Source organism: Rhodamnia argentea, chromosome 2 (genome assembly GCF_020921035.1).
Source record: "Rhodamnia argentea isolate NSW1041297 chromosome 2, ASM2092103v1, whole genome shotgun sequence".
NCBI classification, from domain to species: Eukaryota; Viridiplantae; Streptophyta; class Magnoliopsida; order Myrtales; family Myrtaceae; genus Rhodamnia; species Rhodamnia argentea.
In genome coordinates this window covers 31,923,991-31,951,379 of record NC_063151.1, presented here as the reverse complement: position 1 = coordinate 31,951,379, position 27,389 = coordinate 31,923,991, and the positions used below count along the sequence as shown (strand labels likewise).

General features: G+C 38.2%; 3 protein-coding genes across 3 annotated transcripts; 2 read left to right on the top strand and 1 right to left on the bottom strand.

Moving 5' to 3' along the window:
- Positions 1-200: 200 nt before the first annotated feature.
- LOC115739818 (ras-related protein RABC1) lies at positions 201-4,332 on the top strand. The gene is made up of 7 exons (XM_048274947.1): positions 201-365; positions 482-647; positions 1,603-1,671; positions 2,177-2,242; positions 2,981-3,102; positions 3,427-3,555; positions 4,029-4,332. The coding sequence occupies exons 2-7, from the start codon at positions 512-514 to the stop codon at positions 4,140-4,142; spliced, it is 636 nt and encodes a 211-aa protein (XP_048130904.1). The 5' UTR covers positions 201-365; positions 482-511; the 3' UTR covers positions 4,143-4,332.
- Positions 4,333-6,831: 2,499 nt separating this feature from the next.
- Positions 6,832-16,836, top strand: LOC115739697 (putative DEAD-box ATP-dependent RNA helicase 29). Its single transcript, XM_048273685.1, has 11 exons — positions 6,832-7,275; positions 7,682-8,843; positions 8,985-9,042; positions 9,418-9,528; positions 14,450-14,492; positions 15,154-15,230; positions 15,336-15,388; positions 15,509-15,590; positions 15,676-15,732; positions 16,040-16,178; positions 16,439-16,836. The coding sequence occupies exons 1-11, from the start codon at positions 6,900-6,902 to the stop codon at positions 16,651-16,653; spliced, it is 2,373 nt and encodes a 790-aa protein (XP_048129642.1). The 5' UTR covers positions 6,832-6,899; the 3' UTR covers positions 16,654-16,836.
- A 1,787-nt stretch (positions 16,837-18,623) lies between these two features.
- On the bottom strand, positions 18,624-22,619 carry LOC115739802 (F-box protein SKP2A-like). The gene is made up of 5 exons (XM_030673074.2): positions 22,473-22,619; positions 21,524-21,798; positions 20,279-20,627; positions 20,054-20,195; positions 18,624-19,185 (listed from the first exon to the last, which is right to left on the bottom strand). The coding sequence occupies exons 1-5, from the start codon at positions 22,563-22,565 to the stop codon at positions 18,815-18,817; spliced, it is 1,230 nt and encodes a 409-aa protein (XP_030528934.1). The 5' UTR covers positions 22,566-22,619; the 3' UTR covers positions 18,624-18,814.
- Between the last annotated feature and the right edge of the window lie 4,770 nt (positions 22,620-27,389).

Sequence of the window (27,389 nt, the reverse complement as noted above, 5' to 3'; positions counted from 1 at the left end):
CCACCATCCTAAGAAATAGTCTATTGCACGTGAAAAATCTCGGTTACCAAAAAAAAAGAATCATATTATAAGAATGAATTAACAAAAGTTTAGGCCATTTTATGAATCAAACTATATTAATCAGATGCGGTGGCACGTCATACGAATTTTAATTTAATTTTTGTTGTTTTAATACAAAAAGAAAGGGGGAAGGGACAGAGGAAGACTTTAGAGCTTTCTTCGCCTCGATGCAACCTCGCAATCTCTCTCGCGCTTCTTCTTCCTCTTCTCTTCGGCGTTTCTTCGATCCCTCGCATTCTCATTCAATTCGCTTCTAGTTCAGATCGACGAACAAGTTTTGTCTCGCCTGAATCGGAGATTCGAAGGTTGGTATGCTCCCTCTCCCTCTTTCCATGATTGAGAAGTGTAAGAATGATTCACCGCTTTCGCTTTTTGTTGCGGGCTTTTGGTCCCTTAGATTGGTGCGTTTTTTCATCGTCAGGGTTAGGGTTTGGGATTTGGGCGCCTGCGAATGGAAGTCTCTTCGAGCCAGCCGGAGTTCGATTACTTGTTCAAGTTGCTCTTGATCGGGGACTCTGGGGTTGGGAAGAGCTCTCTTCTCTTGAGCTTCACCTCCGACACCTTCGAGGATCTGTCTCCCACAATTGGTAACGTTTTAGTTTTCCATCTTATGGTTTCTGTATGGAGATTGTGGGATGAATAAAAAGGAAAGGCGTTCGGTGGTTCCCTGTTTTCTCGTTCGGATCCATGTTGTGGATGCTTAGGAAAAAAAAAAAAAAGAGTTTTCTTTTAATCTACTTGTGATCTTCCAGCGTTCAGAGAAGTGGGTTTCCATTGAAAAGGAGTTCTTTTAAACTTTTTGCATTGTTTTATTGTTGCTTCTGGCTGTGAAGTCAGGAATTCTGGGTTTACCCTCGAATCTACCGTAATTTAGTATTGTGGATCGTGATTATCTTTTTAAAATACTGTCACACGATAATGTGAACTGTCTTTTTTTCTCCATTCTCTGTGTTCAGTGGGCAATCATTGTCACGGCTGGGGGAATGGTGCCACAATCATAGTTTGAGTATAATTTAACTGGTGGAATGGGATGCAATCACAGTTTTGTTTTCCCAATTTAAGCATCGATTATCCGGCTCAAAATGGTTCTCTACTGTTTTAGCTAAGGGAGCCGCAGAGTGAATTGAGAAGCATAAATCAAAGTAGAAGGAGCCCGAAAGAGATGAGCCTGACCTAATTTAGGGCTCCAATGTAAAGCAACAAATTTCCAAGAAAAACTCAATATGACATCATGCAAGGACTAAGAGATTAGGTCTTGTCATGTAATAGCTCACAGTGTTCCCTCATGAGCTTTCACTTTGGGGACCTGTGGTCTGGAACTGAGTGGTTAACTTTATCTCTAAGTCATTTCTTGTTTCTATGAGGCCGTTAAATGCTCTTACCACTTAATCGGTTGATGATTTCAAGTATTGTAGTGTCACTTTTGTATTAACAATGCTGTACATCAAGAAACCTTTATTCCTATGTACAGTATCTGAGGGCGAGTTAGCGCATTTCTCCAACAAGATATATACGTCTTCTAATCTTTTGCGTGTTTTTCAGGTGTGGACTTCAAGATAAAGTATGTTACAGTTGGAGGAAAAAAGTTGAAGCTTGCTATATGGGACACAGGTAAGGTTATGCACCAATTTACTCGTGAAATTCAATTTGTAGGTTCTAGGTTTGGGATGTTAGCTTGTATCCTATTATGATTAGCAAGGTGGTAGAACTTGTTTGGCTGATTTTCTTTTTCCTTTTTATTTTTTGGCGGGGGAGGTGGGGTTGTGTTGGGGGTTTGTTGAAGTTGCTGTGTTTTTGCTTTGAAAGTTAAAGCATATTAGTGGAATGAATATTCTGATAATTGAAAGAAGCAGAGATATGACTGTTATCTTTCACCTGAGGTAGTGTTACACTCAATTGTTTTCCTGCATTCATTCTTGCCGTGTTCCACTTTTTGGATTTGTTAAAATTTGAGCTACTGATGTCTACAATTTTTTGATGAATGTGGGTGAATAATTTTATGCATGCATTCTGTTGTTTCCTTTTTGGAGGGAATTAGTGGTAGAAATATGAGCGCGCTACTTGCTTGTGTGGAGCCTGGTCCTTGCAATAATAGATGTATTCTCTTTTGATGCAGCCGGGCAAGAGAGATTTAGAACCCTGACCAGCTCATACTACAGGGGAGCTCAAGGGATAATAATGGGTATGTTATTTAAACTTTTTTATGCTTTTCGCTCAATTGTTTTTTTAATTTGCTTCTATACTGTATATCAAACCATCTGAGCCTTTTTTGTTATCTATGTATCATATTTCCTTCTCTCTCTCTCTCTCTCTCTCTCTCTCTCTCATTAATTCTCCGTGGTAAATGGTTTTATCCGCCTTTTGTTTCAACCGAGCTATTAACAAAGGCTTCGTATTTGCTCTTTAATTGAAATTGAATGATTATGCAGAGAGAAAACTTTAACGTGTTTGTTTATATATGCTGCTCTATGACGATTCAATATAACTGCTCAATAGCGGAAAATGGCTTGAGCAGATAGTGTTGATTTTCTGAAGGATGACTTGGGTTCTCATTAAGAAATCTACTCAAAGAAATGTTTCCTTAATGAGAGAAGCACTTCATAAAAACCTTTACGAAACTGACTTGAATAGTATCTGGATTCTGTGACATGAAAATCTTGTGTTGAGCAGCAAGGATGGAAAAGCCGAGGACTTTTTTTTATGCAGATGATAATCTGTTAAAGTCCAGGCAGTTAGTTACCAATGTTTTCGCCTGCTGTTTAGAAACCTGTCTAGTGATATGATACCTGCTACCTGACTGATGTTTTCTCACTTGGAACAACACTTTCATGGATTACTGAAAACTTGTCTCTGTTTCGGTAGTATCCACTCCATGTTTTCCTTGAACTTACACCATGTTATTTGGGTGTGATTTGGACAGTATATGATGTGACGCGGCGAGAGACATTCACAAATCTTGCTGACATATGGGCAAAAGAAATTGACTTGTACTCAACTAATCAAGATTGCATCAAGATGCTGGTTGGCAACAAAGTCGATAAGGTTTGATCTTCTGTGGTTTGCAATTGCATGTGAGAACCTTTTTGTAGGATTTCAAGTAGCTTCGTAACATCGAAGTTATGCTGTTGGGTTAAGATTTTCTGATTTGTACGATGGTGATGTCTTCCAACTGCTACCTCATTAGCCACAGTAACCCACAGCATTTTTAAGGGTGTTTTCAAGTTCATCTTGCTGGAACCCTTTTTAGTTTAATCGTTGTCGAGTTTATTTGGTCGACTTTCCAAATTGATGTATATGTAATCTTGTAAATCCATGTATCCTTTGAAATCTTAACAGGTTTGTTATTACTGGTTACATCTTTTGCAGGAAAGTGAAAGGGTAGTTTCTAAAAAGGAGGGGATTGATTTTGCCAGAGAATATGGGTGCCTTTTCCTTGAATGTAGTGCAAAAACTCGGATAAATGTAGAGCAATGCTTTGAGGAGCTTGTTTTGAAGGTAAGTGTTCACACTGCTGCATCTTAGTACCTTTTTACAATCACATATTAGTGTGGGTATGAATGTATTCAGAGCGATCTAATTATAAGAAATATTTCTGTTCGCATTTCTTTGTTTTCTGTTTGGATGCTATCTCTTTAAGATGTGCTTTAAGATGTGCATGCCTTGTTTGCTTTTGTAGCTCCATGTGGGCTTTCATGGTGTCACGAGGATGTGATATATTTCATGTTCATGCATGAAACTTGAAACCTCTGACTATTACTTGTGTTTGGATTCTCTTCGTGGCTCCTAGATTATTACTTATGTTGCAAAGTAAGTGATGAAAGATGTGCATCTGTCCACTCTAATTTGCTCCGCCATTTCAATAATCTTACTCGGCCCGCTCCTCTGCCTGTGCCATTTGAATCATCTTTTGTTCCCCCTTGAAGTTTGCTCACATATGGATGGTATGGTGATCCTTTTCGTTTTGCCAGATTTTGGAAACTCCAAGTCTTTTGGCAGAGGGGTCGGCCGGAGTGAAGAAGAACATATTTAAGCAGAAACCTCCAGAAACGAGTGCCGCAACCAGCAGCTGTTGTTCCTGGTGAACAGAATATTGGTCTCGAAACATCTCTCAACTTTATGCTGTCTTTTGTCTTTTGGATCGTCACAAGCTCAACCATGTAACGTGAAGCAATATGTTAATTCGCACATGTTTTTCTATCTACTCGAGTGTATTTAGCTCTACAGATTGCTTGTCTTCAATCAAGGTTTGATGCCACGCTATGGATCTCTCTATTTATTCTGTTCTTGGGTACCCGATTGCATTGTTGCCTGTTCTCTCTGTTTGCCAGCTTCGAAGAAATTGACATTTGTTCGACTTATAAGAATGTTTTCATCTGGCGGAGACTGAAAATTTTCTGTTTGAAACGAAGGGAACAGCAGAAGTAGAGTCACCAAATAGTGTCTACTATTTTCAAGACCATTCATAAAAAATTCCGCGTACGGATTACATGTTCAAAGAAGTGCAATAATTTGTGGAGTCACAATATGTTGAAACACGTAAAATTCACTTTCATTTGCATTTCTAGAGCACGTTTAGGGCGTGTTTGTTTAACAAAAGATAATAAATTTTCGTAAAAATGATTGCTTTTCTCTCTTATAAAAATAACAAAAATAAAAATATTTTTATTATTTACGAGATATTTAGACGTAAATTATTGTTAATGATGAATTTTTTTATCGACTAATTATTTTAAGTGAAAGAAATACCTATTTTCAAAAAAATCTTTTTAAAATAATTTATTTTTCGCAAAATAAACGAAAGCTATAATCTAAGATCGATTTGTAGCGAAATCACAAACCTGAATTTAGTTTAGTGCGTCTTTCTTTCATTTATTATGTGAAGGGCAGCTGAGTACCCCTGAGTTTAGTGCTTCTTCCTTTTATTCTTGAAATTTACATGACATAATGTTTTAGCTAAATAATTTTAAAAATGTATATCTACGTAGCTAACTAACGAAATATCTAATTTATTACTTTTTGCTTGTTGCATCATCTAAATCTCTTTATGAACGTATTTGGCTTTTTCTTTAACTCGAAACATTCCAATGATTTACAAGATGCAGACGTCGTTGGGTGGATCCACAAATAGTTCTGTCGTTGCCTTGTGGAATTTCAAAAAATACTTTAAATTTTGATGGGAAAGTGATTTTTTTTTTTTTACCTCTTGCTTAAGTCTACACAATTACTTTAACTTCTCTTTGTATTTCCTTTATTTCAATCAAATTTAAGAATTCTTAGAGATGGTAATCAAGTGAAAAGACTCTTTTGATGTTTCATGGTTTTCTATATTACATATAGAGATTAAGAAGCGGCACTTCTTTTTCCTAGGTAATTGTCTCTTTCTTTTATTTTTTAAAACACCGATGACTTCTCAATTTAAAAACATAGAGTTTGTGAACAATGATGTGAACTCCAAACTTCATATGTTTGTCCTCTCCGTTTCCTTTTTACCACTCAAAAAATGGTAAAGAAGTCCAATTTAAACTATTTAGCATTTTAATATACACATAAATATGTATATATATGCCACTACACGGTTTTTTGCATGCATGAAATCTAATTGATATCTCTTTCTTTCTTTTTTTAACGGAAATCTAATTGATATCACGCGAATAGATTTTGGAAGTTTTATTGTTTGGTAATTTCTAAAAAATGTTGATTGTTTCTATATTATTCAGTCTTATGGGCACCGACACAAATGATCATGCACTTTGACCCAATATATAATGTTGTCACCGGACTTTTAATTTCTTCAACGTGATTCTTGAACTATTAGTAAATGTTAATCTATTTCCTAAACTATATGAAAATATTCAATATTATTCTTTCACTAATGCAAGTTAATGGAAATTGCTATTGTGACTTTCGATCATGTTAATTTTAAATGATTAATTGTATATAAAAAAAAAGAATCGCATAAATATTTCAAATCAGAAGATAGTAATCCACGTTATCAAATAGTAATCTACATTATCAAATAAGTAGATAAATATGTTGGCTCATCATTCTTAAAAGTCCAACTCGGCGTATGATAATCAACGTTATCAAATAACATCCGAATTGTCATATGAGTTCACATAATGACTATATTGAACATTTAATAATAGTTCAGAGATCACATTGAACAGATTGAAAATTTAAAACGACATTATACATTGAACCAAGGTTCAATAATCATTTGTGTCATCTACCCTTTAGTTTTGTTTTGTCACAAACACTTGAATTCAACAATACAGGCTAGGTAAACTAGAGAGATCAAATAGTTGAATCAACCTTCGTGGGTTAAATAATTGTATTTTAATATATTAAAAACACAAATATGGCTACAAGATTTGTTAATAAAAAATGCAGCTGCTGCATATACGAATACTCAATTTATTTATCTCTTTGTCATCTTATTCATGTTATTAAAAACTCGAAGACTTTTTGATAGATTGCCTCAATTATCCCTCGTTTACATATATAGCGAGTTCATTCAATTTAATTTGCAAATTTCTCGTGCGTGAAACATTCTTATTCTTATGAAAACATTATATGGACGTCATGTTCTGATTATTGGTTCAATTTTGAATGTTTGTAAGATAGAATTATGTCTTTTTAATATGACTTTTGATTTCGCTAAAATAGAAAATAAAGAATTTTATTGACAAGTAAAATTTTACGATTTTTTTTTTCATAACTTAGGGAAATTTAAAGATGCATTTTTCATCCTCAAGAAAAGTTATAAAGGGGAGGAGGGTTTTAGCTGAACCGTTACTACTTTCTTCTTCACCAGCGTCGACCTCCAGAGGGGCGCTCCAATGGCCGGACCACAACATCTCTACGTGAGCTCGAAAGCCGAGCTGAAGCGGAGGGAGAAGCAGAAGAAGAAGGCCAAGTCGGGCGGGTTCGAGTCCCTCGGCCTCAGCCCCGATGTCTACAGGGGAGTCAAGCGCAAGGGGTACAGGGTCCCCACTCCGATACAGCGCAAGACCATGCCTCTCATACTCTCCGGCGGCGACGTCGTCGCCATGGCCAGGACCGGATCTGGCAAGACCGCGGCTTTCCTCGTGCCGATGCTCGAGAAGCTGAAGCAGCACTTGCCTCAGGGCGGCGTTAGGGCTCTGATTCTGTCGCCGACCAGGGATTTGGCCTTGCAGACTCTCAAGTTCACTAAGGAGCTCGGCCGTTTCATGGGTTAGTTCCTTCTCTAGCTTGTGATTCGTTTTTTGAATTTATATACGTCTCTTGTTAGGCTAATTTATGCGGACTCGGTGATACCTGGTTAGTTTAATAAAACTATGCAGTTTCTGAGGCGATGAGAGTATCAACGCATAGTTTGAAATGTAGGCAGCATTGGAATTTGGCTAAAACGCGGTGTTGGTCATAAAAAGTTTATCATTTGTAGATGATGTTAGCTAGTGGTAGGAGATTATTCGGTTTGATAAGAGTTTAGCTCTACTTTTGGTTTCGTGTGGGAGATGATTTAGATTGCTCCTCTGTTACTTTTGCTGTAGGATTATCTTTGAGCTCGCACAATTTTGTTAGAATCAGGAAGAATTTGATGGTATTGATGGAGTTGAAAACTTTTACATTGCTGTAGACCTTCGGACGAGCTTACTCGTGGGTGGGGATAGCATGGAGAGCCAGTTTGAGGAGTTGGCACAGAACCCTGACATTATAATTGCTACTCCTGGTAGGCTGATGCACCATTTGTCCGAAGTTGATGACATGACGCTGAGGACGGTGGAGTATGTGGTTTTCGATGAAGCAGATTGCTTATTTGGCATGGGTTTTGCGGAGCAGTTACATAAGATACTCTCCCAACTCAGTGAGAATCGGCAGACATTGCTTTTCAGTGCAACTTTACCCAGTGCACTCGCTGAGTTCGCCAGGGCTGGTCTGCGAGACCCTCAGCTTGTTCGGTTAGACTTGGAGACTAGGATAAGTCCTGACTTGAAGCTTGCCTTTTTCATTTTAAGGCAGGAGGAAAAACATGCGGCTTTACTATATCTAGTAAGGGAGCAAATTAGTTCAGAGCAGCAGACACTTATTTTTGTTTCCACCAAGCATCACGTGGAGTTCCTTAATGGTTTGTTTAGAGAAGAGGGTATTGAGCCTTCTGTCTGCTATGGTGACATGGATCAAGATGCTCGCAAAATCCACGTGTCAAGGTTTAGATCAAGAAAGACTATGCTGCTGATTGTCACTGACATTGCGGCTCGGGGCATTGATATTCCGTTGCTCGATAATGTGATTAACTGGGACTTTCCCCCTAAACCCAAAATTTTTGTCCATAGAGTTGGACGGGCAGCACGAGCTGGGAGGAGTGGTACTGCATATTCTTTTGTGACATCTGAAGATATGGCTTATCTTTTAGACCTTCATCTATTTCTTTCAAAGCCAATTAGGCCTGCTCCTACTGAGGATGAGGTTTTGAAGGATATGGATGGAGTGATGTATAAGATTGATCAAGCAATTGCCAATGGAGAAACTGTTTATGGACGCTTTCCGCAGACAGTTGTAGATCTTGCCTCTGATAGAGTTCGGGAAATCATCGATGCATCCGCAGAATTGTCTGCTTTGCTGAAAACATGTACAAACGCTTTTAGATTGTACTCAAAGACAAAACCGTCGCCTTCAAAAGAGTCCATAAAAAGAGTAAAGGACTTACCTCGGGAAGGCTTGCATCCTATCTTCAAAAATGTACTTGCTGGTGGTGAATTGGTAGCTCTGGCTTTTTCCGAGCGACTAAAAACATTCAGGTATGTTCTCAATTTCTTTTCCTAATATGTAGCATGGTATGTATTTATCAAATTATGCGGTTTCTGCATTGCTTTCTGTTTGATTCTATTCCGAACCAATAATTAACATTTCACAATCCGCGACTTTCTGATTTATGCTAGACCGAAGCAGACCATTCTTGAAGCTGAAGGGGAGGCTGCTAAATCTAAGCATCTGCAGGTAGCTTCCAATAACACGACCCCTCTTGGAATGCTTTCTTAGATTTAAATGATTAGGCTAATGCATCTTTTTCTTCAATGGCTAGTTTTTCCTTGAGCTCATGCAGCTATTATGTTGCTATTGCTGATTCTTGTGATTAGTTCATTTCATTCAACATGATATTTTAGTCTATATTCTTTCTCTGTTTTTCCTTTTTTTCCCGGGAGGGTGGGGAGTGGGGTTGAGTGTTCTGACACAAGTCTTTCGTGGTGCAATTCTGACTCTCTTCATGTATACTATGTGATCGTGACGTTGATATGTGAATTATAGATTCTACTCACAGATTGTGAAATGCTTATCTTGTCAAGTGTTGTATTGACTCTGGCTTATTTTCAGGGTCCCTCCAGTCAGTGGGTTGATGTGATGAAGAAGAAAAGAGCAGTTCATGATGGTATCATAAATTTGGTACAGCAACAGCGTGACAGCAAACCTTCAGAAGAGGTTGAGGTATGGTTTTATTGCCATTTTCTGTCTATGAATGAGTATAGTAGATAAGAAAAATGTGGGTGTAGTTTATTGGTTAGAGGATTACTTGTACCATCTGATCGCGTAGACTTCTTGTTATGACCAATGCGGAAACTACAATGGAATTAAATTGAGAAGAATAAAAGAACACACAGATCTACTCGGAAAACCCTTGCGGGAAAAACCATGGGGAGAGAATCCACTATAGAAATTCGAGGATTACAAAAAGTGGCTCGAAAAAACGTTAAGACTCTTTTTGTCTCAACTTTAATCCTAATAACTTGGGAAAAACAATATTTCTATTGTTTGAAAGGCTTGGCCCGTTAGCCAATTTGGGTCAAATACTCCAAAAAGAATTTAAGACATACTTAACAAATCTCTACCTTGACTTGAACTCCTTAATAGACATAAGCAATAAACAATTTTCACCTGCTGCAGCAAACGTTAACCAAATTCAAACAATTCTCGAATTTGGCAATAGGCAAGGGCTTCGTTGACATATCAGATGGATTGTTTTTTGTACTAATCTTCAAGACCTTGATATAGCCATTGGCAATAATGTCTCATATAAAATGATACCGCTCATCACTGTGCTTTGTTGTCTCATGATATATTTGATCGTTAGTAAGATGTATAGCACTCTCACTATCACAATGAATAACAGTGACACCATGATCCACACTGAGCTCCTCCAAATAAGCCTCTTAACCATACGACCTCTTTAATTGCCTCAGTAACAGCCATGTACTATGCCTCCATAGTATACAAAGCAACCGTATGCTGTAAAGTAGATTTGCAACTGATTGCATAACCTCCAAAAGTAAGAATTTACTTGGTCAAAGATCTCCTCTTATCAAGGTCACCAACATAATCAGAATCAGCTTATCCTGTAAGAGTGTCACGAGTTTTCCTAAAATCTAAACCAAAATCAAAAGCACCCTTTAGGTATTTCAAAATCCACTTTACATCTTACCAATGAACTTTGCCTAGGCATGATAAATATCTAATTATCACGCTAATAGCGTGTGAAGTATCGGGTTGAGTGCAAATCTTGGCGTACATAAGGCTACCAACTGCACTAAAGTATGGAACATCGGACACATTTTGTCTCTTCATCTGTAGGTGGACATAAACTAGCTGATAATCTAAAATGAGCAGCAAGAGTACTTACTGGTTTGGTATCTTTCATGCCAAAACGATCTAATACCTTCTCAATGTAGCTTTTCCGGGAGAGATATAGTTTTTCCCTTTTTGATTTCACCGAATTTCCATGCTTGATTTTCTTCGCTGCACCTAGATCCTTCATTTCAAATTCAGCACTCAAGTCCCTTCAACTTTTGTATATCAGATGTATCTTTTGCTGCATGACGCGTCATCAACATGTAATAACAGATAAATGAAAGAGCCATTTGGATGTTTACACATATATACACAAATATCATATTTGCTCCTATAATAGCCAAGCTGCACTATAAGTGAATCCAATTTTTTATACCATTGTCGATGTGATTGCTTCAAGCCATATATAGACCTTTTTCAATAGACAAATAAGGTCTTCCTTATCTTCAAACTAAAAACCCCCTTGTTGACCCATACAAATTTTCTTCAAGTTTACTATGCAAGAAAGTTGTTTCACATTCAGTTGTTCTAACGCTAAATCATGCATAGCAACTGACGCAAGAAAAATTCAGATGGAGCTGTGTCTACGATAGGTGAAGACATAATTAAAATCAACTCCCTCAATCTGACTATAGCCTTTAGCAACCAGACTATCTTTGAATCTGATGTCTTCAGCTCTGGGAATACCTTTTTTTCTTTTGAAAACCCATTTACATCCCACAAATTTTTTTTCCCCTTTTGGTGGCTTGACAAGCTCCCAACTTTGGTTCTTTTCAAGAGATTCCATCTCTTCATTCGTAGCAACTAACTACTTTCCTGAATTTTTTGAAGAGACAACTTCCTTGTAGGTTTTAGGCTTACTATACTCTACTGACTCTGCAACTGAAAGAGCATAAGTAACAAAATCTGAGTATTCATACTTCTGTGGAGGCTCCAATGTCCTTGGTCTATCTCTTACAGTAGAATACTGTTCCTCTTCAAGTTATTCCATCTCAATATTAACAGTGGATGACTAAACTAGTTGCGAAGAAATTACTTCAAACTCCACCTTCTCCGCAACACTTTCCAGATTTTCATGACAAGGAACGGATGATTCCAATCTATGGATGAAGTGTAGCAGACTCATCAGAAGCATCATCTCTGCTAATGATATTCTTAGATGAATCAAAATACCAAAGTCTATAGCCGTTTACAAAAAGCGCATAACCAAGAAAGATATATTTCTTTGCTCTAGGTTCTAGGTTATCCTTCACTAAATTGTGCATATATCGGACTTCCAAATACTCAAAGAGGAGAATAATCAACAAGTTCACTTGACCATGCGTCCTCAAGTGTCTTGCACTTAATAGATGTGCAAGGAGAACGATTTACCAACCAACAAAGCTGTATTGACTGCCTTAGCCTAGAACTCTTTATCTAAACCAGCGTTAGACATCATGCACCTGGTCCTTTCTGACAAGTTATGTTCATGTGTTCTGCAATACCATTCTGTTTTGGTGTATTTACAGTAATATGATGCCTCACAATGCCTTCACTTTTGCAGAACTCGTTAAACTCACCTCCACAAAATTCCAGCCCATTATCTGTTCTTGGCCTCTTGATCTTCTTAGCGGTCTGCTTCTCAATCAATGTTTTCCATTGCTTAAATGTAACAAAAAGATCACCCTTATGCTTTAGAAAATTGACCAAAATCTTTCTTGAAAATTCATGAATGAAAGTGGCAGATACCTTGGACCAATGACTTTCGAAGGACCTTTCGCACGCCCCCAGAGATCAGAATAAATATAATCCAAAGTGCCCCAGTTTTCCCCCTTTTTTTACCACAAAAGACCTTACTCGACACATCCATGCCTCTAATACTCATATGACCTATTCTCATATGCCATAATTTAGTGTTGTCTGATTCTGTCATAGAGGATGAGGTTGCAACTGAACTAGTCACTGTAGTGCCTTGCAGCTGAAACAAAGTGCCAGTTTTCAGCCCTTTCATCATCAGAAGTGAATCTCTCATAATCTTCATAACTCCACCTTCAGCCGTATACCGATAGCCTTTAGCATCAAGTGTATCCAAAGAAATGAGGGTTCTTCAAATCAGGAATGTGTGACATTTTTCAAGGTTCTTTCTCATTCTGTCGTGCATCTATTTGCTGACAGTCCCAATCCCAACTGTTTTGCATTTAGCGTTGTTTCCCATTGGAATAACTCCACCATTATATCCCTTGTACATGGAGAACCAATTGCAATTAGGACACATGGTATGAACAGTCCGAATCCAGAATCCAATTCACTGAATTTGTTTTTGTCATCTGCGACCAATAACAAATCTTCATTCTCTTCTTTAGTGACACTAACTTGAGCGGGATTTTTGTTTTCCTGATTCCGCCTGTTCTGGTAGTTAATATTGTTCTGCCGATTTGCATTTTTTCATTTTTGCTGATTCATATTATTTCCTCTTTGCTACTTTGCCTTTAGTTTCAGACAATTTTTAGTTGATATGCCCTTAGACTTACAATAGCTGCAAGTTAGATCCTTGTGCTTCGATTTTGACTTGCTACTGCCACCATTGCTACTCTCAACAGACGTTCCCCTAGCAACTGAACCTGCCCCACGATCATTACTGCCTTCAAAAGTCAATTCTGTATCTAGTACTAGTCTTGACATATTCAATATCGATAGTTTCTCTACTAACAGTCACGGTCTCTCTGAAATTCTTACAAGAGGGAGGTAATGAAACTAACAATAAACGAGCTTGATCCTCATCTTCACTCTTAACATGCTTCCTTACTCAAATTGAACTCAGAAATATGAGACTTGAGGGAAGCACCTTTAGCTATACGAAGAGTGAAGAGTCATTGCTTGAGCCTCAATCGATTGGTGAGGGATTTTGTCAAAAAAAATATTATCCGATTTTGTTTATAAACATGCAACTGTTTTCTGATCTAGTACCTCCTGCACTTCATTCATGAGACACAACTGGATAGTAGACATAGCATTTGCATCCAATTCTTCCCAAGTTTCATCTGACGTGCCTTCCGGTGTCTTCCACTTCCTAAACAATGTTTTTTTCAAACTCTACTGCGTAAGAACATCCAGCATACAAGCCTGTCATTGGTTGAAACTGCTACTCCCATCGAACTTCTCATCAAATTTTGTTATTGAACTTGAAGTCATAACCAGATCGAAAAACCCTATGCCTCTTGTTATGAGAAATGCAGAAACTACGACGAAATTGACACTGAGAAGAATAAAAGAACACTCAGATTGATGTGGAAAACTTTTGCAGAAAAAACCACGGGGAGGAGAAGCAAATCCACTATAGAAATTCAAGGATTACAAATAGTGGCTTGAAAAAACCTTAACTCTTGCTGTTCAACTTCTAACCTAAGAACTTCGGAAAAACAATAATTAAACTGCTTCATAGTGTTGGGCTACGTGCTTGGCCTGTTAGCCGAATTTGGGTCGAATACCCCAAAAAGAATTCAAGACATTCTCAACACTTCTTTCTTTCTGGTAATGGCGCATGTAACGATACTTTGTTAACCCACACCAATCTTTTAATCATGCGTACTTTTTTAGCTATTTCAAATGTTCTCTAAAATAACTAAAGCTTTTCATGATTAAGGTGTAGGATGTGTAATTGTTCCCTCCAAATGTTTGTAATTGTTGCATGTCTTGCTTGATCTGATTATATTCGCATGATGAGGCAATTCTATTATTTTGTCATCTGGTAGTTCTTGAGGGTTTTTACTTGGATACCAACTCCTTTGTCCTGGTTAATTTGCAGATCTATCCAGAGACCAGTTCTCCTAAGGAAAAAGAGAAAAAAGGTTTTATTTTTGGAGTTTCTTCATTCTATTGCCCTAATGCTTTGTTTGTGCAACTGGTAGAGCATAAGACCAATGGGTCTCACGAAAATAGACCACATTAACAAAACTTTCAGGCAGTAAATATGTCTTCCAGATTTTCTGGTCTTCTTCCTTTATTAATGTTTTAGGACTAGTACTTTGTCAAATTCTGGAAATATCATTCTGTTCACCATGTGTGCAGTCTCTCAAGGGATGTTTTTCCTGCCAAGGACGATTGTGAGGTTAAGAATTTAAGATTTGCGCCTGCTCTTTCTGCGTAGATAACAATTAACGAAATGAAGGAGGACGTGAGTGAATGCTATGGGTTAGTTTTGTGTTGATGGAGGAAGAAGAGCAGATTTCTCAAAGGAAATATTTGATAAAAAATTATGATTTCCTCCTATCTGGTTCTTAGGTGTTGGGCCTTTTGTCGACAAATCTAATTGTTACTTTGGATTAGTTAATTCTGCATTTGTCAGATATCCTGAGTTAATATAAAATTGAGATGGACATGCATTTGTCTGCCATTGACTCTCAGCAGATTATTGGGGTCTCTTCAATTTCGTATGCTTAATAATTCGTCATGGTGTTTCTTCCAATTTTAAATGGTCCTTTTTCTTAAAGATTTTGTGAATGGTGCTAGAGGCCCGAGGGTCCAAACGAAAGTCAAAGAGTTTCAAGGATGATGAGTACTATATTAGTTCAATACGGACCAACCATGTAAGTAATGTTGTTAAAGGAAATATGCTTCCCAGTTGATTTGATATGTTTTTGCATTTCTGAAGGACAGATTGTAAATTACTAATTTCTTCATGCACTGTGCAGCATATGGAGTCAGGGCTATCGGTGAGAGCTAATGAAGGCTTTGGATCAAATAGGTAAATAGTTACTATTAACCTTTTGTAGGCTTTTATTGATGTGGCTACATGACATGATTCTCTGGTGGCTATGGGAAGTGAGTTTTCAATACAGGCTTTATTTGTTTGTTAAAATTTCAGGTTGGAAAGTGCTGTCCTTGATCTTGTTGCAGATGACAGTGGCGGTATCCAGAAGCAGAGGACATCATACCATTGGGACAAGGTATATAAGTCAGACCATTTTCTTCACCAGACACAGTCTATCTTTCTGTTGAAAAATTGTGACAGTTTATTTTTTTTTATGGCAGAGGAGTAAAAAGTACGTCAAGTTGAACAATGGTGAACGTGTTACAGCTAGTGGAAAGGTACTTGACTACCTCGTCATGTGCATTTCATGTTTAAAATATACGAAATCATAGGGTTAGCCTTGCCTTTGGGCAAAGACTGCTTACAGATTTTTTTGACGGGGAATATCAGTTTTTCTTTTTCGTGTGATGAATTGGGACTTCTGTAACAAAGTATTCAATTAATAATGGTGTAATTACTCCAGAGCTAGCCCTCAATACAGATCTACATGTGAATCTAACGGTTGTGTTGTATGAGTTCATTCTACATGGCAGCTTCTCAATTTAGGGATTGATTTTTCTTCTGTATGTTGTGATTGCTGCACAGATAAAGACTGAGAGTGGAGCAAAGGTGAAAGCAAACAAAACTGGGATATATAAGAAGTGGAAAGAACGGTCACACAGTAAAATATCGCTGAAAGGAACAAGTAACGAAGAAAATTCTGTAGAGTCCACTGGCTTGGCAGGTGAGCTCTGGTTGGCTTTTCTGTGGATGGGCTCAAACTTTCATCTTCTTTGCGTGACCTCATATGATGCTTAGTTTAAATTGCATTTCTTGTTTTTTTTTCCTTTTAAAAATTGGTTTTTTTTCCCCTTCCCATGCAAAGCCTCCTTTTCGTGGATTTCGCTTTTCTCTATTGCTCCTCTTCTAGTGGGAAGTCACAATTTTTCAAGTAGCAAATATTTACTAACGGTTGACCTGTTTAAATTGTGTTTCTGCGTGCAGGAGATCGCAAATTCCAAAGGGCAAACAGAAAGTGCAAGGGAGGAAAGCAGCAGCGTTCGTTTCCGAATGCTAATGTACGTTCGGAGATTAAGAATCTAGAACAGGTGCGGAAGGAGAGACAGAAGAAAGCAGACAAAATATCCTATATGAAGAGCAAATCAGGTAAAAGTAAAAAGTACGGTAAGAACGGGAAAAAAAGAAAGGGTAAGAAGTAAATCATGTGGGATCTGATTTATCAGCATATTAACATGCTGCTAGCAATTTTGAGGTAATACTCTCTCTCTCTCTCTCCCCCTCTCTCTCTCTCTGTATTTGTGCCCTTGGTTAACCTTTTCTTTGGACAGTGGATTCTGTGTAATGATTGCCTCTTCTAGAAATGTAGAGAGTACTTTTAATTTAAGTGTTGGCAACATAAATTACTCTGTTGTGAGTTGATTAGGATGGATTAACCCATAAATGGATTGTTAATATCATGCTGTAGAGACCACCTCATTGACTTCTTCAGGATCGTGTATCCCGGGTCGTCGTCACAATCGAGATTTAGGTTAAAAAAGAGAGAGAGAGAGGGGAATGGAAACGATCTTTTAGCCCTTTGACCAAGGCTATGGATCCTGGATCGCAAAGATTGCACGCAAACGAAATCCATTGGTATCCTGAAAGTCGATATGACTGAGACGGTCCTAGTGGTCTCTCCTGGCAATTATAGTTCATGCACTATTCTGCCGAAAATAGACCTCAAATTTCTGGCCCCCAACAAAGAAAGGTCTAGTCCCAGGACAAATATCTCCGAAGTTGACAACCTTTTTGTCTGAATTCTTCATGTGGAAGCCGGTTTTCGTCACTCAATTGAGGACAATATCCATCACGTTTCCTATTTGCGTGCCCACAAGCATCACACCGATGTGATTAAATCCCGACGATTAGTGTGTATTTCACGCCAAGAACATAACTTATAATTTGGATGACCAATTGTAAATCTGACATGAGCAATAGTTACATATATTAGTATCCGCATGACCTCTCTATATCACCCAAGCATTTGCAAGTCTCATCGGCGGATCAGACGCATGGAAATTTTAACTCATTCTTCATAAACAAACTGGCACAAAATCATGGCCTCGGTGTAAAATAATTTGATTCATCGACATGCTCAAACATACTAACTTCAACTTTTAGGTGGTCAGTAGGGGGGGGAGGAGAGATTACACGCTTTGATGTCCTAGGGCCGCAAGAAATAGCGAAGTAGCAAATTTTGTTCATTGGGTGAGTTCGTGAGACGTTTCCGCAGCAGCACAAACCAGATTCTTGTTTCTAAACCTGCGTCCTAGATTGTCGTAGCAATACATAGAAGTAGATAAAAGACACGGAAAAATTCCAAATAAACGCCCGAAGTATTCTCATTTTCTCAATAAAAGTCTAAAGTGGATTTCATTTCAAATAAGAGTTGCTCTTATTGTCTCATATGAGAGTTTGAAGTGGATATTCTTTTAAATAACGAACTAAAATGGCCAGATCAGTCTCAAATAAAGGCTTGACCTAGGAAAATTTTAGTATTTTATTTTTGGTTATATTTTTTGCTTTCTTCTTTTTTCTTTTATTTTTCACTTTTTTTTGTCATTTTTTTTTACCTGTGGTGAGCCTTCGACAATGGCTAGCTACTAGCGTTACCTGAATAAAGTTGGGTGAGGGCCACCCTCGCAAGCCACAGACAAGGCCCAACCACAAGCAAGGCTGGCGAGGGATGGCCTCACCTCCCCAGCAAGGGCCGGCAACGGGATGGCCTCTCCTCACCCGCGGCCGACCATTGCTGGGCGACGCAAGGCTGTTTCTAGCAAGGGCCAATAGGTCCTCATCAAGACATCGACGACCCCACCTATGGTGGGGAGGCGACCACAGGCAGGAGGGCAGCCCTCCTGCCCGTATTTCTTTTTTTCCTTAACGTTTAGTTTTTTATTAAATTAAAAATTAGATTAAAATTATATTTTGACAAAAATGCCCTTGATCGATCGAAATGTTTACCCAACCGGCTAGCAAGATGGAACCCTTATTTGAAACAGTTATGGCCATTTCAAATCCATATATAAAACCATCTTACCACTTTAAATTCTTATTTGAAAAAATGATGATACTTTGAACCCTTATTTGAAAATTTTCCAAACAACACGAGACACAACCAAAAGTGTCATTCCAAGAAGTCCAAGTTATACACACTTCAAAAAGCGTCGAGACTAAGACAACATCAAGTCTCTAAATAACATTACGGAAATACACTCGTCTTCCGACTCGTCGATGTTTCAAAAGACGCACATATACAAGAGGCTAACCTATGCTTTTATCAAAAGCACATCTCCGTCTACCTTCACCTCATGAATCGAATCAATGAGCTAGATGCGGAAGTGAGCTCGGCACACGGTGAGCTTGGAAAGCACAGGCACAGTGCACAGACGTCAAGCTCAGGCAACCACTTATAATCAGAGAGTGCCTCCCGGGGCAAGTATGCAACGCAGGGAACGAGTCACATACTGCCTGAACGGCGGGAGGAGTAAGAGCCGTGCACTGGCTGATGTTTAGACTCTTCAGCCCTTCGTCGTCACTTCGGCCTTTCTTGGACTCCCATAGGGAAGGCCTGTTCTTCACTAGACTCTGTGCCAAAGAGTACATCGCTCTGTCTGTGATGTTCTGGCAGTAGTACAGCCCGAGAGATGTCAGGTGTGGACACCCATTTGCCAATGCAATCACACTGTCATCTGCAACAAAAGTACGAAAAGTCACCAAGAGTATCGGACACGGTGCCTGGTCAAGTACTAAGCAAATCTCTCATGCTTGTTTTGCAGAGGTCGTTTCGATCAGTTTTGCAATGATCTTTTATCATGACAACTCAAGAACCAGAGACCAAGCTGGCAAGGCAAAGCGCTATCATATTGCTACAGTTTGGAGTGCAATTAGATGATCAGAGCAGAAGCTAAATTAATCTACACCTAAGACTGTCCACGTTCCACTATGATTCCTCAGCTAATGTTCGATCACAGTGACCAGAAGATGACCAGTTCTTTACTTTGCCTGTGATCAATACGCTCCTTTACTGAGACCTCATTGAGACAGTAGCACTATGTAGAAAATCGCCCAAATGGGATGGAAACACAAAAATCTCACGCTCGTTCAAGACTTACTCGAGCAACTATTCAACAGAAAATACCTGCAAATTGAATTACAAATAACCCTCATAGGGAAACAAGAAAAGGAAAGCTAGACGAGTAGAGTCCCAGCAAGGAAAAAGGCTTGCCGGACAACTTCAGGTAACACAGGCAATCGAGAATCTCAAATTCTTAACCCAGCTGACTAAACATCTGCTCATCTATTTGAACACCTGAGGTGATTTATCACAGCCAAATCACTAGACAATGTTCATGGATGTAGGCAACTGTAACTTTCTCAATGGAAAATCAATAAAGTGAAACTGAACACACAAGACAAGCAAAGTTCAACATGCAGAAACAATCACATCCACATTCCATTTTACTCTATTCTTAACACGGCGGCGAACAATTAGTTGAGATCAGTTTGTATCCCATGGAATAAAAATAACTTCATTACAGCCATCATATCTTAGAGTACCTGTTATACGGACACAACCACACAAGTCGAGAACTCTGAGATCAGGACATCCAAATGCCAAGCTCATGACCCCAACATCACCCACATTTTCACACCATCCCAGACTTAGAGATTGCAGTTGATTGCAGTTGCGCCCTATAGCCTGTGGGGAAATATAACTATCACACATTGCCTGATGCAAACATATAGAAATGACATGAGACAAGGGAAACAAGCTGATTAAACCTGCAACGCACGGTCTGATGCTGCCTTAACACATCCACAGAGATTCAAAATCTTCAATTGCTTACATAGATTAGTCAGGTATTCAAGAGCTTCATCACTGAATGCTGAACACCCACTAATGTTGAGCTTACTAAGATTAGGACATCCATGGGCTAGGGCATATAGGGAGTGGTCAGTAAGTTTGAAGCTTTTGCTAAGGTCCAGGTCCAGGAGCTCATGACAGTAAGTTGAGATGGCCTCAACAGCATTGTCCTGGAGTTGTGGTTTGTCTTGACGCAGCACCAATGTCTGCAGCTTCGTAAACTTGGGGGCAAGAGATAGGACCAAGTTGTTCATGTTCTTCTTTAACCTAAAATATAACATGAAAGCCACATCACAGAGAAACACATCATACAGAAACATCACCAAGAAACACATCATCAAAGAACACTTCATTAAGATACAAGTGATGCAGAATTCTCTTGGCTGATGCCCTCCAAGATATTTCCAATATCATACAGTGATTCACATACGAAATGAAAAGACTGTGTGCGATCAGATGTGGCACATCAGGAGCCACATTCACAAGTTTTAAGCTAATGTCAAGTTCATCGTACAAAGTGCACCGGAAATAGAAATCCAGCGGTGAAGCACAAAAAACACGTCACTTCCTTTCTTTATCTTTTTTCAGATTGGTGCCCTCACACATATTAAAATAACCAACCCTCAGTTTGAGAAAGATTGAATGTCATTACTGAAGGAAGAACAGCTGCTAGGCCCAAATCTGCTCGATAGTATCTGGAAACGCGCTAACAACACGCATTCTCACAAAATTTCTACACTGGGAGAAGAAATCATTCAATTTACAAACTCCTTCTGCCAATAGTTTGGGTTGGCACCAACTAAGTAACAAAACAGATTGAATGCCGGATACACAAAAAAGACAAGTATAGCTTGCTCGACTGTTTTGCATGTAACAGAAGGCACTTGACTCCAGAAAATACAAAATTGTCATGAACCTGTTCATGTATAGTTCTAAGTAGTGGATACACATATAGAATACTAGAAGTAGAATGTGAACTTAGACTTATCACTATGCCATAGCCACCTGCTGAAGTGACCAACAGATCGAAAAGAGATATCAAGATTAACCCTTTCCTCATCAATTAGAGTCACAGATCAAACTCTAGTGCTCATAGTCCTAGATAAGCAACGACAAATATATATGTCCCAATCATGTAGAAGAATACAGTGGGAATTGCATACCACACCAGAGATAAATGCGTGAGGCCGAGGCCAATCGCGTCCCTCCATCCGCTGCAAACCCCAGAAGCGACAATTATCATGCGATCATCGACCAGAGACATGATCCGTAGCAACAACTCCATAGGTATGTCCTTCCACTCGGTGATGACTCCACATTCCATCTTCGCCTTCCCATCGCTACCACCCCCAACCATCATCAGCTTTTCAAAGCATAAGTTCAAGTCCTCAGCCTTCAATTTATTCCCAACCACCATTTCACTCGCACTAGGCACAACCTGCGACAAATTTCTCGATTAGCAACTCCCATAGAAGTGAGCACAGGAGAATGTTTTCGTCGAATGCAAGTTGTAAAACGACAGAGAGTAGTCAGAGTACAAGATCAACACGACCGAAGCGTGTCATAACCTATAAACAAGATCATAGGGTGTCGTAAACACAGCACAGAAGGAGTTCACAGTCATATGACGAAACCGTACACGCACGTTACTCAATCAAGGTACGTATCGACTGGTGTACATGATCAAATTAGAAGGAAAAAGCTCACACAGGAAACAAAATTCTCCAAGGTTCATTCTTTGAAACAGAGTCGGCACTGTGAGAAACTGGGCTACGAGAAATCCATCAGTTCCATCACTTAACTGCGAAAATGATCCAGACAAAAAAAAAGGGGGGGGAGAACTGGACAACCACGAGGCCGTCACAAAGAAACAACTTCAGCTAAATTAGCAGACACAAAACGACAAAATACTCCCTCCACCCGTCATCGATTCAGAAAAAACGAAAAGGAAAAGGAAAAAGGAGAGATTAGCAGCCCAATACATCATCAAGACGAAGAGGAAAATCATGAGGGAAAATGATCAAGGAAAGAAATACCCAACAAAGAAGAAGAAGAAGAAGCAACAGGACCGATGGAAAGAAGAAATGACGGGTCGTGATCGGGAATACCCACCTGCAACTTTTGAGGGTGGAGACGGGTTCTTTGCTTGGTCTTGGAAGTTTTGAGGGTCTTCTTCGTCTCCTCCTCCTCCTCCTCCGTCAACATAAACAGGCGAAGAAGAAGAGAAATTGGCTTGGCGCTTGTTAAAGACGAGCAAAATCCGAGAAAGTCAAAAATTGAAAACCAAAACATAAAAGAAGAGAGAGAGAGAGATAGAGAGAAGAGGGGACGTACAGGAAGGGAAGGGGGAGCTAGCGACGCGTATGGATCCACGTGGCGTGACGTGACAGGCAGGACCTCTCGGGCCCCACGTTTTGGCCTTTGTGGGGGTGCTGAAAATGTGATCGAGTGCTTTGCTTTGTGATTTACGATATCAATGAGCTTGCCCAAAAGGAAGAAATTTCTCGTAAAATGAGGCTTTGGAAGAAGTAGTACCATCCACCCATCTAGCGTGAAGTGTACAAATATATGACAAAGGTGGCGTGTTAGTATATTTTTATTGATCGATCACGTCGTGTAGGCCTAAACCGTACATCCAATTACTTGCGACGACAAATGAATCTTAATTTTAAGACTGCAGCACGCCCCTTTAATCCAATCCGTATAATGTCTTTAGGAAATGCATCTCCATTGCACCAATTAGTAAGTATCGGATGATTAAAACCATATCCTCAAGGACAAATGATTGATTTTATCCATTCAAAAACAAATATACGCGAAGGACTATCTGAGTTTTGCTAACGTCTCTCGAATGAATTCAAGAACAAAATTCAAAGAGATTTTAACTATCTAGGGCAAAATTTATGTAGATCCTTCTCGGAATCAATCCCTGTAACTTAGCCCATTTTTTTATTTTTATTTTTAGGGACTAAAGTTAGACAAAATTTAAGGCATCACTTGATTTAAGCGGTAAAACCACGGGAATGTCGCGCCATAATTTTCGGCACTAAGCTCGTTATTTAAGCCATGGGGGTACTAAATAAAGAGAGGTGGTTGCTCTTGTCCTAATCTTATAGTCAATAAAAGGCGACGGATAAATGAAGGCGGAGAGTCGTGAGGAAAGTTTAAATAAAGACTAAATTTTCTTTTATTTTATTTTAAATTTTATTTGTACTGAAGTTTTGTGCATTTATTTTTATTTTTTATATGTAATGGAGTTTGCGCATAGGAAAGAAACCAACGAAAGGAGACAAATGAAGCGTGCGTGTGCGCGTACAAAGATTCTCCATTCGCTGAAAACCGAAGCCGCTCGCTCCCCCACTAAAGCAAGAATGCATTCTCAACACTTTTTCTTTCCTTTTCTTTTTCGCTTTCTTTTTTTAACTCCTCTTTTTAAATTGTGGGTGACTTTAAAATTCCACTTTATAACCCATCTACGAAACCGAAAAATATTTCAAAAATATTGTCCCGAGACGGCATCCCGTAATTAATCCGTCCTCCATATCGATTGCGAAATTTCGGAAAATTCGGTGTAACATCTAGGACGACTTGCAGAAGGAATGGAAAGGAAAATGAGAAAGCGAAAGTCGTTTTTATGGGAAAATGTTTGTCCAACTGTTTTTTTTTTTTTCCTTCCTTTATCAGCAAGTTATGATCTATTCAAGTTTGAACTTTAATAAGACGAAAATTCTTGGTGAGACATTAGGGATCAGAAGACAGTAGAAGAGATGGAACAACTCCACCAAATGCAATATACAAGGAGTGAAAACCGTGTGAGCCCGCACGTGCAAGCAGCAAAAGATATCGTCGTTCGCAACATTCGAATGCGGAATCTGCAGCACTCACTTCGAGATTGCTCCGGACTTTTCGATCGTCAGATCGTGTAAAATGACCACAGAAAATAGAAAAGAAAAAAGACACAATAGTTCGAAATGAAAAGAACAGGACAATTCGTTTGCTAACATTTCTGAAATATTTTTTTTCCTATTTTTATTCCATGGTCGAGTTTTTGAAGGGAAAAACGCGTTTGGTAATCGCACAAAATTTATATTCTTGAAATAGAAAAAGAATTGAAATGTGTTTGCTATGACCCTACAAATTTCTATTCTCGATTTATTTCATTTAATTATAAAAATGCCAGTGGAAACTTAACAATTCATCTTTGGATAAAAGTGGACTTTTGTAAGAACTTAATTTATTAAGATATTCTAAGAGTGTCTAAAAAAAAAAAATCCAATGTAATAGTTAGTAGGAGTTTCAAAAACACCCTATCCGGTCCTACCCCTTCTTACCCTATCCGATTTGAAATTTTTAGGGTTTTCGATTCTGGGTGGGTCGGGTTGGGTTTTGGGTTTTTTCCCCTTCGCTTCTCACATGCATTCCCAAGAATTCTACAAAAGCATTATAATTAACCAAAAGATAATATTTAAAAATTCAATCAAAAAATTGATAATATATAACTTCACCCTCCTTGTCAACTCTCACTACACGAAAAAGAATAGGACTTAATAAAATTCAAGTGTTAATATAATTCATATATATAGACACAAAGCATTCGAATATGAATTTAATTGTTCTTTTGTTGTTGTCAATTCTTTCATGTTACATACAAATTTTTTGGTGCATTTTCTGCAAAATGTGTCTGAGGTGCTGAAAGAAAAATCTTAAAATAGAAATTAAAAAGAAATCATATTGATTTGATTTCTATCTTGATATTATTTCGATGACAAGTATACTAAGGAAGCCAAAAATATAAATGGTCTTCCACCAAAGAAAAAAAAACCGAAATTGGCCTAGCTCGACTTGGTCAACGACTTAAGTATATCCGAGTTAAGCACCGGGTCGGGCCGGGGGAACAAAAAAGTATATATATATATATTTTTTGACTTCTTGTTTCTATTCCAAATTTATTCACTAGACATTGATCTATTTTAGGGAATAAAAAAAATTACTGACATACACAAATAGATTTCCATTCTTTTTCTATTCCATAAAACAAAAGAAAAAAACAGAGAAATTTAGATGTTACAAAATGCACCATAAATTCACTGAAAGTCTTAAAACTTGTTACGATGTTATAATTGAGTCCTAAAAATTGTAAAAAGTGCAATCAAGTCATAATCTTGTCAAATTAGTTCAATTGAGTTCTTTTGTTAACTTCATCCAATTTGACTAATGAAAAAAATGACGTGATTTTTTTATTATTTTTCATTCTACGTGGCAATGATGCAGCTAGCATGACGTCGTTTTGATCTAAATTTGATTTTCAATATGAATTACAATTAAATTAAGCTAAATTATAAAAATAAATTTAAAAAGAGAAAAGAGAAACCAGGCAATAAGGGCTTATTTTTAAACCAAAATAAGCTAAACCGCAAGAGAGGGCCTACAGGGCCTCACCCGGAGGGGCCCAACGACCCTCATCGGTCGTCCTCCACCTTTGTCGGGCCTTCCCAGCGATGGTTGGGTAGCGGCGACTCTCTTTTTTTATATAAATAAGTTAGTTTATTTTTTAATTAAATTTAAAAAAGTTAGTATTAAAAATTATATTTAAATCAAAACGATGTCGTTTTAGCCCAATCTTTCATGATTTAGCCACTTCATTGCAACATATGAAAGAGAAAGTATTTTAAAAAGCCACGTCATTATTTTCTATTAGTCAAGTTGGACGGAATAAACGGAACAGACTCAATTGAACCAATTTGATAATTTTTAAAACTTTATTGCACTTTTCGTAAATTTTATAACTTAATTACACTTTTATGATAATTTTATGACTGAAAGTGTACATATAAAAAAAGTAATTACGTAATTTCCTACCCATTTAATGTGCTAGAGAGAATAATATTGATGGGTCAAGCAAGCATTTAATCAACTTTTTCATTGACAATGATGGAATCGTGGAGAGAAAGGAATTACCTTGAATGGATGGGGCCGTTCTTAGCTATTCTCTCCGTGTGGGCAATAAATACAAATAAGCATATCACCACTCCAACATGTGTATATCTAATAATTAGTAATAAGCGATTTCAAGTTCATCATTTTTTGAAACTTGAAACCTATGTTATAGACTTTGAAACCTAAAATCTACCCTATCACAGGTTCCAAGGTCGGTTCCAAGTTCCACATGTATTTTTAATTAAACGATTGCAGTGAATTATCACATTTAATGACCATAACTTGCTGTTACAATTCACTGGTCACAACTCATATTTAGACACTCAAAAAATATGATATATTAACAAAATAAAAGTCTTAATGATAAAGTGGTTCCATATTGCACACTTATAATCGGATACCATGAAATATCGTAGGATGACGCAAAGACATATATCAAGAAAATAATAAAAACTTGCTTCAGGTCCCAAGCTTCAGGTTCTAGGTTCTGCCTACTTAGTACCCGGGACTTACCTCTCAGAACATGTTCCCCAATTTTTAAAATCTGGAATCTACCCCGCATACCGTAAAACCTAGAATTGATCATCTCCCACCGATCCGGTTCTTCGGGCTCCAGGTTCTACGCCGGAACCATGCTCACCACTACCAATAACATCGAGTTCCAAATCTTTTAATTTATGCATCATGGTGTAGCCTTGTTTTAAATCTTCATATTGATCTAAATAATTTCTAAACCTTGAAATCAAAATTTAATTAGGTTTTAACCTTTCATCGAAGGAACACAACAACGCGAAATAAGCAATTCTCGATTGCCACGTAAGCCATTTTCTTTACCGACTATCGAAATGACTCGATTCCTCTTTTCGAAAGATATTTCGAAATGTCATCGGGCTAATTAAAATATCTACATCCTGATCAAGTTCCCCGGGCTGAACTTTGGGCGAGCTTTTTATTTATAGTGCTATGTTTCATTTTGATGGGAGGGACACAAAACGATAAGATATGTATGAATCTTTATGTCTTGTCGCGTTATTATTCTTTTCATTCGGCGCTGTCTAGTCCCCGCATTTCGCACCAAATGAATTTGTCCGA